The 13,750-nt window shown below is 45.4% G+C and overlaps 1 protein-coding gene across 4 annotated transcripts in view; it reads left to right on the forward strand.

Annotated features, from left to right (window-relative positions):
• The window catches only part of LOC117372415 (pleckstrin homology domain-containing family A member 7-like), a 60,239-nt gene that overhangs the window by 17,912 nt on the left and 28,577 nt on the right, over nt 1-13,750 (forward strand). For 3 of the 4 annotated variants that reach the window (XM_055222266.1, XM_055222267.1, XM_055222268.1), the window contains 7 exons: nt 986-1,087; nt 2,061-2,133; nt 2,871-2,971; nt 9,024-9,427; nt 9,519-9,695; nt 11,879-12,193; nt 12,807-12,869. In XM_055222266.1, the coding sequence (XP_055078241.1) occupies nt 986-1,087; nt 2,061-2,133; nt 2,871-2,971; nt 9,024-9,427; nt 9,519-9,695; nt 11,879-12,193; nt 12,807-12,869 (1,235 nt within the window). Of the gene's footprint in view, nt 1-985; nt 1,088-2,060; nt 2,134-2,870; nt 2,972-7,918; nt 8,125-9,023; nt 9,428-9,518; nt 9,696-11,878; nt 12,194-12,806; nt 12,870-13,750 lie in introns of those variants that run through there. The other variant, XM_055222269.1, reaches the window with a different exon arrangement.

The raw sequence follows: 13,750 nt of genomic DNA on the forward strand, positions 1-13,750 counted from the left end.
TCTCCATCCCTCTTTCCTCTCCTTCTCTTCTCCTCTCTATCCCTCCTCCTCTCCATCCCTCTCTTCTCTCCTCCTTTCTATCCTTTCTCTTCTCTATTCCTCGCTTCCCCTCTCCTCTCCTCCTCTCTCCCTTCTCCCCTCCTCCCCCCTCTTCATCTCTCCTCCTTGCCATCCCTTTCTCCTCTTCTCCCCATTCCTCTCTCCTGTTTCTCCTCCATTTGTCTTTCCCTCCATTCATCGTGTCCCCCTTTCTTCTACCTCTTACTCTTTCTTTCTTTTTCTCTAATCTGTGTCTTGGAGGCTCTCGCTCCTCTCTCTACCCTTTTCTTTTTCTCATTTTTCTCTCCCTCCAGCTTCTCTCTTTCTTTCTCCTTCCCTCTCTCCTTTTTTCTCTTTCTCTTTTCCTCTCCTCCTCTCTCTCTTTCACTCTTTTTCAGACTATTAATTAACAGCTCGTAGGACCTGTTCTCTCCTGTAGAGGGCACTGTTTGACCTCTGACTGAGAGGCCATGCAAACCCTGATGCCCTGCCTATGTGTCTCCCTGTACTTTTACATAATTAAATATTTTCCTAAATTCACCCTGAACACAAACTAGACTCCACTTTGTTCTGGTTCCATTCGTGGTCTGTTCCTAGTCTGGTTCAGATCCTGGTCTGACCTAGGTCTGGTTTTGATCCTGGTCTGGTGCTCAGCTGGTCTGATCTTTGTCTGATTCTGTCCCTCTTCTGGTCCTGGTATGGTCCTGTCAGATCCTGGTCTGGTCCTGGTCTAGTCCTGGTCTGGTCCTGGTCTAGTCCTGGTCTGGTCCTGGTCTTGTTCTGATCCTGATCTCAGTCTGGTCCTGGTCTGGTCCTGGTCTGATCCTGGTTTGATCCTGGTCTGGTCCTGGTCTGGTCCTGATCCTGGTCTAGTCCTGATCTTGATCTGGTCTTTGTCTGGTCCTGGTCTGTTCTCGGTCTGGTCCTGATCTTAGTCTGGTTTCAGGTCCGGTCTGGGTCAAAGCTCCACAGTTTTGGGAAGAGGCAGCTCTCTGTGAAGAGGAACCCAAACGTCCCGGTGGAGGTGCGAGGCTGGCTCCACAAACAGGTAACAACAGATAATCTGAAACTTAGCAGGGACATCAGGTTGTGGGGGGTGTCTCGGGGGTGTCTATGGTGTGATGTTCAGCAGTTACCATGGTGACACAATGCACACATTAGCAAACACTGAAAAAAAGTTAAAAAGTAAAAAATACCAAAGTGATTTAAAGAGCACATTTTCAGGAGCCTGTGATCAATTTGAGTGTTCATGGTCCTGTTTAGGAGTTTGATTTTCAACAAATAGGTGAGAGTGACTAACTGAAAAACGCTTGGTTAATGCTAGCTAGCTTGTGACTGTAATGTTTTCTGAGAGGGGCTTGTTTAACAGCACAACTTGACTCACCTGTTGGAGTTTAGATAACTCAGTTTTTCTGGTCAGATTATGTTAAAATAAAGCTCAGATTAAAGTCTAACAGAGCCTCATACAGAGCACTGCCTCCAGTTAGCATCACATCTCCAGGGAATGTTGATGACATCATCTGCGAGTAACAGTATATTTCTAGACATAGCTAACCTACTAGCCGGTGCGTTCCAAACAGGAAGTGAGCATGACCACCATTCTGTTTCTATTAACCCGCTCTACATGATCTTGGAGTTTTTATTACAATATTGTATCTGTACCTCAAGATATGAACATTAATAATGGACGAATCAGGCACCTTCTTTCCTGAGGTCACTCTTGTTAGCATTAGCAACAGGTTTGAAAAATGATAACCTTCACCAAAATGAAGATGTTCATAATATCAGTGTGGCCCCTGCTCCCTCTGTCGCATGGTCATCCAATCAGATGAGTTTATATCAGTGACACGTGATTTGGAGGAGCTCATTGGTCAACATCACTTTGAACAGAACCACATTTATTTATTTATTTATGATGTATTTAATGACCTTTTCCGTCTTCATCGGCCATTTTGTTTTGACACTTTTGTTTGGACTATTTCTGTCCTGTCAATCATGCCTGTTTCCTCCTGTGTTTCCAGGACAGCAGCGGGATGCGTCTGTGGAAGAGGAAGTGGTTCGTTCTTTCAGATTTCTGTCTCTTCTACTACAAAGGTACTACACGCTACCGCAGTACAAGTACACACACTACTGAAGTACAAGTACACACACTACTGCAGTACAAGTACACACACTACTGCAGTACAAGTACACACTGCAGCAGTACAACTACACACACTACTGCAGTACAGGTGCACACTATGGAAGTACAAGTACACACTACTGGCTACCTGGCTAACCAGCTAGCATAGACTATATATATAAATGGACATAGCTAACCCGCTGTCCATTTATATGTACAGTCTATGCTAGCAGGTTAGCACTTGTTTGTGTCTGAGCTGCAGTTTGTGAAGAATGTTCCAGGATAATTTTAGACTCAAACACCATTTATATTTATCTAACCTCTTACCTCCTCCTCCCCTTCTTCTCTCTCCTCCTCTCTCTCCTCCTCTCTCTCTCCTCCTCCCCTGCTCTCTCCTCCCCTCTCTCCGCCTCACCTGCTCCCTCTCCTTCTGTCCTCCTTACACCTCTATCCTCCCTCTCCTCTCCTTTCTTGTCTCTCTCATTCTCCCCTGCTCCCTCTTACCTTCTCTCCTCCTCCCCTTGTCCCCTCGCTCTCCTCTCTCCTCCCTCTTTCTCCTCCTCTCTCTTGTCCTCCCCTGCACCCTCTCTCTCCTCTCCTGGTCACTCTCTCCTCCTCTTTCCTCTCTCTCTCCTATCTCTTATTGTCCCCTGCTTCCTCTCTCCTCCCTCTCTCCTCCCTCTCCTCCCTCTCTCCTCCCCCTCCTTAGACAGCAGAGAGCAGAGTGTTTTGGGTTCTATTCCTTTGCCCAGTTATGAAGTGTGTCCAGTGGGAGCGCATGACCACATCAGCCGCAAGTACGCCTTCAAGGTAAAAGTACTACAAATACTACGAATACTACTGCTATAGCGACTGCTACTACCACTACAGGACCACACTGACCACAAGTACGCCTTCAAGGTAAAAGTACTACTACTCCTGCTACTATTACTATAAATACTAAACCTGAACTAAACCCGAACTAAAACCAGGACTAAACCATTTCTAAACCAGGACTAAATCAGGTCTAGACCAGGACTAAACCAGGATTAAAACAGCACTAAACCAGGACTAAACCAGGACTGAACTATCACAGAATATAATATTAGCTAAAACTTTATATTCTGAAGTTAAAAATGTAAATGAAATTGTCTCATGCAGCTTCCACCTTTCACCACATGAGGGCAGCAGTAGAACTGTGACTGTGTTCATGAGTCTTAGCTTTCTGTTAAAGGCGACATTTTGAAGACTGTTTTTGTTTCTCAAAATAACATAAAAAACATGCATTTTTAGGTATCGCCTCTGCACAGATCTGACCTGTAATTCGACCTAGTGCTGCCACCCTGCTTGTCTGTCTCAAGTGTAATGTGATGTTATAAATGCTCAAAGTGTTTTACATTAAGGAACCTTTTCACATTCACTCATTCACACACACACACACACACACACACACACATCCGTACACACATTCACACACCTGTGTACACAGACACTAGAGCAAGGTGGGTTAAGTATCTTGACCACGGACACAATGACAGCATTCATGTGTGGGAGCTGGAATCCACCAAACTGAGGTTCAGTGGATCTGACTGCTCTACCAACCTTCAGATCAAAGGGCGAACGCTCTGACCCACTGATACTGTGGAACATTCAAGGCAAAGCAGTAACATCTTCATGGAGACAAGCAGGTGGTGAAGCTCATACCAGAAAAGTTACACAGTTCACCTTTAATGCTTTCTAATTCTGAGCCTCTGTCCCTGATTTTTTCTGTTCATAAGACATGAAAAACAAAACTAGTTCATTTTAAACAGTTTGCAGTGGTCCAGAGTTACTCACTTACCTCAGAACATCCTATTACTCACAATGAGGACTTGTTTTGACGTCGAGAGCTGCGTGTACCTTACAGCTGCACTGGGACAGACACTTTGAGAAGCTGCTCTGGAGGTGAGGGGCTCAGAGCTCAGACTCATCTCAGGACAGGAGCTCATGTCTGGGTGCAAACTCCACAGATTTGACTTTTAAACATTTTAAACATTCTCTTCTTGCTCGTCCTTTTCTCCCTCCTCTTTCACAATCTCTCCATCCCTCTTCCGCTCTCCTCCTTCCCTCTTCAGTCCATCCCCTCTTTTTCTCGCTCCCACCCCTCCCTCTCCCTCTCTCTCCTCACTCTCTCCCTCCATCTCTCTACCTACCTCTCTCCTCCCTCTTTTTCCTCTCAACCCCTCCTTCTATCTCTGTCCTCCCTTGCCAATCTGTCCTCAATCCCTTTCTCCCCTCTTCTCGCTCCCCCTCGTTTTTCTCTCTATTGCTTCTCTCTCTCATTTATACCTCTTCCCTTCCTCTTTTCCTCTCTTTCATCTCTCTTTTTGTTTTCCCTTGCCCCATCTTCTTTCCCTCCCTTGCTTTCTCTCTCGCTCACTCTCTCTCACCTTTTCTCGCTAGTCCCTCCCTTCTTTTTCCCTTCCTCTTTCCTCTCACCACCCTTTTCTCTCTTTGACTCCCTCCCTCGGTTTCTCCTCTCCCTCTCCCTCTCTCTCTCCCTCCCTCTCTCTCTTCTTCTTCTCTCTCTTTTCTCCCACGTCCCCTTCTCTCCCTCATTCCCCCTCTTCTCTCCCCTTCTCCTTCTCCCTCCCCCTCTTCTTTTTCTTTCTCTCCCTCCCTCCCCCTCTTCTCTCTCCGTCTCTCACATACATCTACATTCCTATGAGCTCAGTGCCACACCTTCAAACTCCTTTCTCTCCCTCTTCTTCTTTTTCTCTTTCTTTCTCCTACCCCTTCTTGTCCCCTCATCCCTCTCTCCCTCTCTCTCACATATATTTGTGTTCCCTCTCTTCCCCTCACTTCCCTCTCTCCCTTTCTCTCTCTTTCCCTCCTTCCTCTTCTCTCTCACCCTCTCTTCCCTCCCACCAGCTCCCTGTCTCTCCTTCTCTCCTCTTCTCCCGCTCTCCCTCACCCTCATATACATGTTCATTTCTTCTCTCTGTCTCTCTCCTCCTCCCTCTCCCCTTCTCTTTCCCGCTCTCCTCCCTCCCTCTCTCTCTCCTTCTCTCCTCTCCATACATGTTCCTGTGAGCTCAGCATCTCTCCCATTCTGTCTCGCTCTCTCACCCCTTCTCCATCCCCCTCTCCGCCCTCTCTCACACTCTCTAACACAAAATTGCGCTTTCTCCCTCCCCTCCTCCCTCTCTCTCACACACAAGTGCGTTCTCTCCCTCCCCTCTTCCCTCTCTCTCACATACATGTGCTTTCCTACTTAGCTCAGCGCCTCTCTCCCTCTCCCCCTCTCTCTCCTTCTCTCACATACATGTGCATTCTCTCTCCCCCCTCCTTCTCCCCTTCCCCTCCCCTCCTCCCTCTCCCTCACATTCCTGTGAGTTCAGCGCCTCTCTCCCTCTTTCTCCTCCCCTCCTTCTCCCCTCTCCTCCCTCTCTTGCCCCTCTCACACATTCCTATGAGCTCAGTGCTTCTCTCCTTTCTCTCCTCCTCTCCTTCTTCTCTCCTCTCCTCCTTTTTTCTCACACGTTCCTATGACCTCAGTGCTGCACCTTCAAACTTCCGACTGAAATATTTCACATTTTGTACGTGTCTTTCTCTCAAAACAAACACTGCATATTACTTCTTCTCTCCCTCTTCTTTGTTTCTCACTCTTGTCTTGTCATGTGTTAGTCCCCTTCACACAGAAGCTAGTTTAAGGGACACGGTTCAGGTTTGTCCCAGAAATAGCCTCTCTTTCCTGAGTACAGTGTGAGCGAGACGTCCCCCAGACCTCCATAGTCTGAAGGGGCCTTATCAAAGCTTGTCTCCCCACACCAAGCACCTCTTCTGAGGTCTATTTCACGTGCGCTCCACTCAGACCTGCAGCTGATAAGCACACGCTGGTGCCGTTCGTGCCTAGAAATATCTTCTCTTTCGTGGGCACAGAGTTGTTCAGTGATGGCATCTCCTCCAGAAACTTCACAGTTGATTTTGAGTTTTAGTTTTTGTTCCGTATTCCTCAGAAACGGTTTCCTTTCCAAAGTGTATAACCTCAGGCTGTATCAGATATGTGAACACAATTTATTTTTATTTATTTAACCTTTATTTAACCAGGAAGGTCCCATTGAGATTAAAAACCTCTTTTTCAAGGGAGTCCTGGCCAAGAGGCAGCACATTTCAAAACAAGTACATACAAACAAACAACGTTAAAATTGCATAGATCATGAAAAACAGTTGCACATTATTGAGGCAGTCTGTAAGGCTTTGAGTTTAGTTTTAAAAACATTTAAGGACAACACTAAAGTGATAGTATCGGACCATGGGACACATCCATGAACATCCGTTATACCGTTTAACATTAATGTCAGTATTCATTTCCTGAATTTAAATGATGCAAACTTTTAAGTTCATCTTTCGTCTGCTCCTAATCTCATGTTTTGGCTGTAGAACTCTGTATTAAAAACACACAACTGGAACACTGATTTAAAAAGGGGTGTGGCCAAAGCTCTCAAGACTATAGCCGTGTCCCAGTACAACGGCTGCACCCTTTGGCCTGGCCGACGAAGGGTGCTTCTCTGAATATCCTCCGTGGACTCCGTGGCAAAGGCCAGGCCTACACCACGGAGCATATGTCAACCGCTGTCTGTGCGCTTATGTTTCACTGCTTACGTTACGTCGTAAACCAGTGCTTACATTTAAAAGTGTATTCTGTAGCAGCCACGGACTCCATTTTCTCCCATAAAAGAAGTGATGCACGGTGCATGACGGGATTTATACAAAGACAGATTAAACTTGTCATGAGTTTAATCTGACTTTTTACAGAGAAATACCAAATAAAAAAGTTTCACATTTGGAATTCTGGCCTCGAGTAACATAGCAACCAAAGAGCCAATCCAGAGCGAGGCCGTCGAAGGTAATGCCCCTTCCCACCTGCACAACTAGTTTAGCAGGGAGCGGGCACTTAGAAACGCTGTCAATCAAACCTGTTGTTAACTCTAGTAGGAGCTGTTATTAATGTTCAGATCTTGAGTTGCAGACACAATAGTGAAATAAAACCCAGGATCATGTAGAGCGGGGTAATACGAACATTTACAGCAGCAGTTACAGAGAGAGGGGCTACAGTTTTTACAGAGAAAGTGAATTAGAGTGGATGTGTGCCCATGATCACTTCCTATCTGAAACGCAGTGGTTAGCAGGTTAGCTATGTCCATTTATATATACAGTCTATGCTAGTGAGTTAGCGATGTCTATTTATATATACAGTCTATGGTTAGTTTGAGCCGTGACCCTCCTCAAACATTTGGAGCCACTCAATCTCACTTTAAAATGCTTCCAGAATAGACTTGCTCTTCAGACTTCCATCTGATAAGGGACTGTGCTGAGTGCTGTAACCAGGAATAGAACGCCTTTCCTGGGTAGTCTGGACAATCCTCCCTGCGCAGCTCCAGAGGTCATTGTATAAACCAGGGGTGTCAAACACATTTTCAGCAAAATGGTTGCCTTCAAAGGGCCAGATGTAAAATAAGTCTAACTACTTTTTTAACTTGTTAATTAACTGTTTCTGTATTTATTACTTATTCAAGTTTCAAATATTGCATATACATTTGTCTAGATGTAAAAATATGGCTATGTAGCTGCGTATCTCCTGATAAAATGACATTTTAAGACCATCATAGCTTTTAATTTACACTGTCGAGGGCCACATAAAATGATGTGCAGGGCCGCATTTGGCCCATGGGCCTTGAGTTTGACACATGTGGTATAGACGGACATTTGGGGGTCTCTGTTAAAGTTTGTACCCAGGGACAGTGGCTCTTTCCTGGGTAGAGGTGTGATGCCCCTCTGACCCTTTGGCCTAATGACCTCTGCTTTGGTTTATCTTCTTTTCTCGTAGTTTTTAAATTAATGTGTCATTTCTTTGTCCCGCCTCCGATTGGACCATCTTCTGACTCTTGTCCAATCATATGGCTCCGTTTGAACACGTGGTCCAATGAGAGTACTCCATTTAAGTAGGTACCGCCCCCTGTCTGCCTCTGACCAATCCCTGCATGTTCTGGGTTTGATTGGAGCTCCACAGTGACCGCCCGGCCCTGGTTCCAGAAGTAAATTTTGTCATTTTTCCCATAGACGTTCTGAATAAAATATAATGGACCTGTTGACACAAGACACTTTTATTTAAAATCTGTTTGTGAAACTTTGTAAAATGCAGTTATTCAAACATTTCACAGAATCTTGTGTTTTAAATGTGCTTTTTGGACTTAAAACAGCTGTGTTATGATATTAGTTATGATATTAGTTAGCCTGTAGCTGGTTAGCCAGTAGCCAGTTAGCCTTTGGACTCTTAAGATTTGAATTTATCCACCTAAGGTCAATGGGAAAAATGAATGGGAAGTATACTTCCTGAACCGGAGTGGACTTGGAAGTGGGCGGGGCTGTGGATTGGTGTTTTTATGATCATTTCAGTGATGGAGTTTTGTCAAGTTTTGGTGATTGTGGTGATTTTGGGTGATTTTGGGTGATTTTGGGTGATTACGGTGAGTCCCGTGGTCTTTGTATTTCTTCGTTTTTAATTTGTGAAACGTAAAAAGACATTTACTGTTGTATAATTAAGATGTTTTGATGCATGTAAAACTAGTACTAAATCAGGTCTAAACCAGGACTAAATGTACACCTGGTCTAAACCGGGACTACACCAAGACCAAGCTAAGACCAAATCATGTTTAAACAGGGTCTAAACCAGAACTTAACCAAGACTAAACTAAGACTGAACCCAGACAAAAAACAGGACTAAAAACAAGACTAAACTAGGGCTAAATGTAAAAGACTAATCCAAGACCAAATTAGGACTAAAGGGGTCTAAACCAGAACTTAACCAGGTCTGAACCAAGTCTTCTCTCTTATCTTTTAGGCACGTCCGTGGGCCATGCGCACACACTTGGACAAACGGAGCTCTCTGATTGGCCCATTGTCCAAACGCAGCCCTGTGATTGGTCCGTTCAAACGCAGCAGCTCTCTGATTGGCTCACAGGCAGAGCACTCGGGGATGAGGACGTACTACTTCAGCGCAGAGACCCAGGAGGACATGAATGCTTGGCTCAGGGCCATGAACCGGGCCACACGAGTCCAGACTAAGACCAAGACCCAGGACCGAGACCAGAACCGAGACCAAACCCAAGTCCAGACCGGAGACCAGACCCAGATCCAGACAGGAGACCAGACTGGAATCCAGACCGGAGAACTAACCAAGGTCCGAAATGGGGTCCGAAAAGCCCAGAATGGGGTCCACTGTGGCACCAACACCTCAACGGACAAGTATGTATCAGTTCTAAACCAGGTGTAAACCAAGATTAAACCAGGATTAAACCAGCACTGAACCAGGACTAAACTTTGTCTCTTTCCTCAGATCCTTAGTCCTTTTGGACTCGACTCAGTCCTCAGAAAAGACCCTGGTCCATGAAGTCCAAAGTCCAGATCAGGATCCCAACCAGGACTCTCCTCTGAAGACTGGACCTATCTCCAAGGCAGCCACACGACTAACCACGCCCCCTGAAGAGTCAGCTCCTGCTCCCTCTCAGAACAGGTACCTCTCTCCACAGACAACTCCCCCTCTCTGTGTGTGCTCTATAGTTCTAATCTATAATAAACATTTGTACCAAACTGGTGATGCGACATTGCAGAATCCGACGAGTGTCACCAATTAAGAAAATAAAACCGGAGAAGGAAGTGCATACGTCACAGTGGGCATGTACCGGTGGAGGTGAAAATGGGGGTAGATCGGCAGAATGGCATTTTGAAAATAAGAGATTAAAGATTACTTGACATGAATCACTCCAAATACAACTTCTGAGAAAAAATGACAGGGACATGGCTAAAAGATTTGAACAGAACAGTTTGAAGAAAAGGTCTGATTAAAATATTTTTTATTGTTCATTTATGACGACAAAAACATGCCAGGAAAACCGGATAACTGGTCCAGACCATTTTAAAACAATTTATCAATGAGCCGTGGATCGAATCTCAAAGATCCCAATGACACATCTGGAGAAGCCGACACAGTCTGATTCACATTAGGCCAGGGGTGTCCAAACTTTTTTCACTGAGGGCCAAATACAGAAAAATGAACCAAGGGCTGGGCCGCATGCTATAGAGGAGACATATTGATTATAATATAGTGTGTAATTGTAACTCACCTCCGTGAAGAACTCAGTGGGAGCAGTGATGCTGGATCGAAGAATGGCTGATATGTCAAGAGAAAATTTGGTGGTTGAGACACGGAGGACTTCACAGTTATTCTGGTTCTCAGTCTGTTTTTGTTCTGATTTAACAGAGAAAATGTTTGTTCGCATATGTATGTTGAGCCAAACAGGCTCATCATTCTTTTTGCATGGCGTCTCATCAGAGGTAACTTGACATTATCCAAACTCTGATAGAAGTCAGGGAGGGAGAGAAGCTGATGTTGACTTTTCAGAAAATCATCACATTGCATTTCAATCAGTTGTAACTCTTCCACTTCTTCTGCATCCACCGGGAAGGGGGTTAAGAAGAGCTTCATTTGTTTTTCAATAACAGAAAAATCTTGAAAACGCTGGTTGAATTCTATCATAAGAGATGCAATCACAGACACATAGTTCTCATTATTAGCAGTAAGGTCCGCGTTTGGAAAAGCAACTGATTTGCAGATCTGACACTGTACAGTGAAGATGCAGCTGTGTAACAAAGACATTGAGCTGCTGGCTGTTAGCATGAGGCCATATTATCTGCCCCGGGAGTTCTCACATGTGATTGTGATTGCTGTGTATGTTCCTCCCTCTGCTAATGCTGAGACGGCCTGTGACACGCTGCACTCCGGTACCAGCACACTCCAAACAAAGCACCCACAGGCTCTCTTCCTGATCACTGGAGACTTCAATCATGCATCTCCTGCACCTCTCCTGCCTACATACACTCAGTATGTCACCTGCCCCACAAGAGACAATAAAACATTGGACTTATTTTTTGCCAACGCCAAGAGGGCTTACTCTTCATCCCCACTGCCTCCCCTGGGTAAAGCTGACCACAACATTCTCCATCTGGAGCCTGTGTACCAGCCCATTGTGCACAGACAGCCTATGGTGTTCCGTGTGGTGAAGAAGTGGACTGCTGAGAGTGAGGATTCTCTGAGAGACTGCTTTGACACCACAGTGTGGACAGAGCTCTGTGACCCACATGGAGAGGACATCAATGCAATGACTGATTGCATCACAGACTACATAAACTTCTGTTTTGAAAACATCGTTCCCTCTCAGAGTGATTTTTATTAGTAATTGGCTCTGTGCACAACCGTACCCAGCTAGTTCCAATGCTAATGCTAATGTCGTAGCTGAATAAATATTAAAATAACGCCAAAGACTGAAATATTATTAAAAATAATCAGGATGTCTTTAAAACAAATGTAATTTTGTTGTTACTGCCTGATCCTCTGCAAAAACTCATAGGGATTACATTAGACCCTCTTTCCAAATCTGGTCCCTGATCTGGGCTCTGGTCTCTAGTCTCTGGTCTGTTCTCTGGTGTAGTCTCTGGTCTGGTCTCTGGTCTGTAGTTTGGTCTCTGATCTCTGGTCTTGTCTCTGGTCTCGGGTCTCTGGTCTGGTCTCGGGTCTCTGGTCTGGTCTCTGGTTTCTTGGCCTCTGGTCTGGTCTCTGGTTTATGGGTCTCTGGTCTCTGGTCTGGTCTCTGGTGTCTGGGTCTCTGGTCTAAACCCATTTTTCTTTGGTCTTCACAGGTTCCCCGTTTCAACCCCAAGTCCGATCCTGGAGCCAAATGGGATTGCGGCTGGAACATACCAGACGACTCCACCCCCAGACACACCTCCGGGAAGTGTTTACAGACAGGCCACGCCCACAGGAAGTGCACAGAGACAGGCCACACCCACAGGAAGTGCACAGAGACAGGCCACACCCACAGGAAATATACAGAGACAGACCACGCCCCCAGGAAGCATTTTCAGACAGGCCACACCCCCAAACAGCACCCTGACCCGAAACAGCGTTCGAGAACAAGTCCAGAACTGGGTCAAAGTCCAGAGAGATGACCGTCGGTGAGTCCTATTTTAGTCTTGATTACAGCTGATTTAGATCTGGTTTAAACCTGGTTTAGTCCTGGTGCAGTCCTGGTTTAGTCCTGATTCAGTCCTGGTTTATACTTGGTTTAGTCCTGGTTTAGTTCCAGTTTAGACCTTGTTTAGACCTGGTTTAGACCTGGTTTTGTCCTGGTTTAGGCATGGTTACCGGGTGTAGTCCTGGTTTAGTCCTGGTATAGTCATGGTTCAGTACTGCCTTAAACCTGGTTTAGTTCTGGTTTAGACCTGGTTTATACTTGGTTTAGTCCTGGTTTAGTTCCAGTTTAGACCTGGTTTAGGCCTGGTTTAGACCTGGTTTAGTCCTGGTTTAGGCCTGGTTTATACTTGGTTTAGTCCTGGTTTAGTTCCAGTTTAGACCTGGTTTAGGCCTGGTTTAGACCTGGTTTAGTCCTGGTTTAGGCCTGGTTACCAGGTGTAGTCCTGGTTTAGTCCTGGTATAGTCATGGTTCAGTACTGCCTTAAACCTGGGTTAGTCCTGGTTTAGACCTGGTTTAGACCTGGTTTAGTCCTGGTTTAGTCCTGGTTTAGTCCTGGTATAGTCCTGGTTTCATTTTTAACCCTTTATTTTCAGAGACAGTCTCAGACGGACTCCTCCATCTCAGTTCAGCCCCATTGAGCCCCCCCTCCAGTACAAGTGAGTACTATTACTACAATCGTAGTGAGAGGGGAGTTAAAGAAGCTATTTTTGTTAGGAAAGACCATCCTTTCTTAAACAGGAATGGGGGCCTTGGACATCATCTATCCCCCATCTATAGCTCCATCCTCGGACCCAAAACAGAGTGAAAATTGCAGCGTTGTTAAAGGTTGAATAGGATTGTTTAAGCTGAAACTGGAGACAATAGCTGTTTACAGTTTCAGTGTAGTTAGCTCCTCCCTTCAGATAGATATAAAGCAGTGTACACCAGCAATCTGACCAGAACTGAAGAAGCGGCTTGGATGAGCAGCAAAACATCTTCACAATTTGTCCGGTTGATAGAATCAAACTTCATCTTTTACTACTACTTCAAATACTGCAGTACTACTACTACCAATACTGCAGTACTACTACTGCTAATGCTGCAGTATTACTACTACAAACACACCAATACCGCTGTACTACTGCTACAAACACACAAATACTGCAGTACTAGTGCTACAAACACACAAATACTGCACAAGACAGAGTGAGCACTATAATACTACCCCACAGTACCACTGTGTGTTCTGTTTGAGTTTTGTTTCAGTCACTGTTCTAAAGTGATTTCTCTGTTCTAAACGTTTTTAAGGGTACGCTCACACAAGGCCAAATTTTCAGTGGTTCAAGTGGGACTTTGGCCCAGTCGGGAATTTGGCCTGGTTGGGACTTTCGCCCAGTTGGGACTGTGGCCCGGTTGGAGGAGGTGGGCCAAAGCATGGCCCGGTTGCTGATGTTCGCACACACATACATGGTTTATGGTTAGAGTTCTGTGTTGAGGTGAAGAGGACAGGGGAGAAGAGGAAACAGAGAACTCCTCTCCAAACTCCCGGCTCACCCGG

The sequence above is a fragment of the Periophthalmus magnuspinnatus genome, chromosome 6 (assembly GCF_009829125.3).
Source record: "Periophthalmus magnuspinnatus isolate fPerMag1 chromosome 6, fPerMag1.2.pri, whole genome shotgun sequence".
Taxonomy (NCBI): Eukaryota; Metazoa; Chordata; class Actinopteri; order Gobiiformes; family Gobiidae; genus Periophthalmus; species Periophthalmus magnuspinnatus.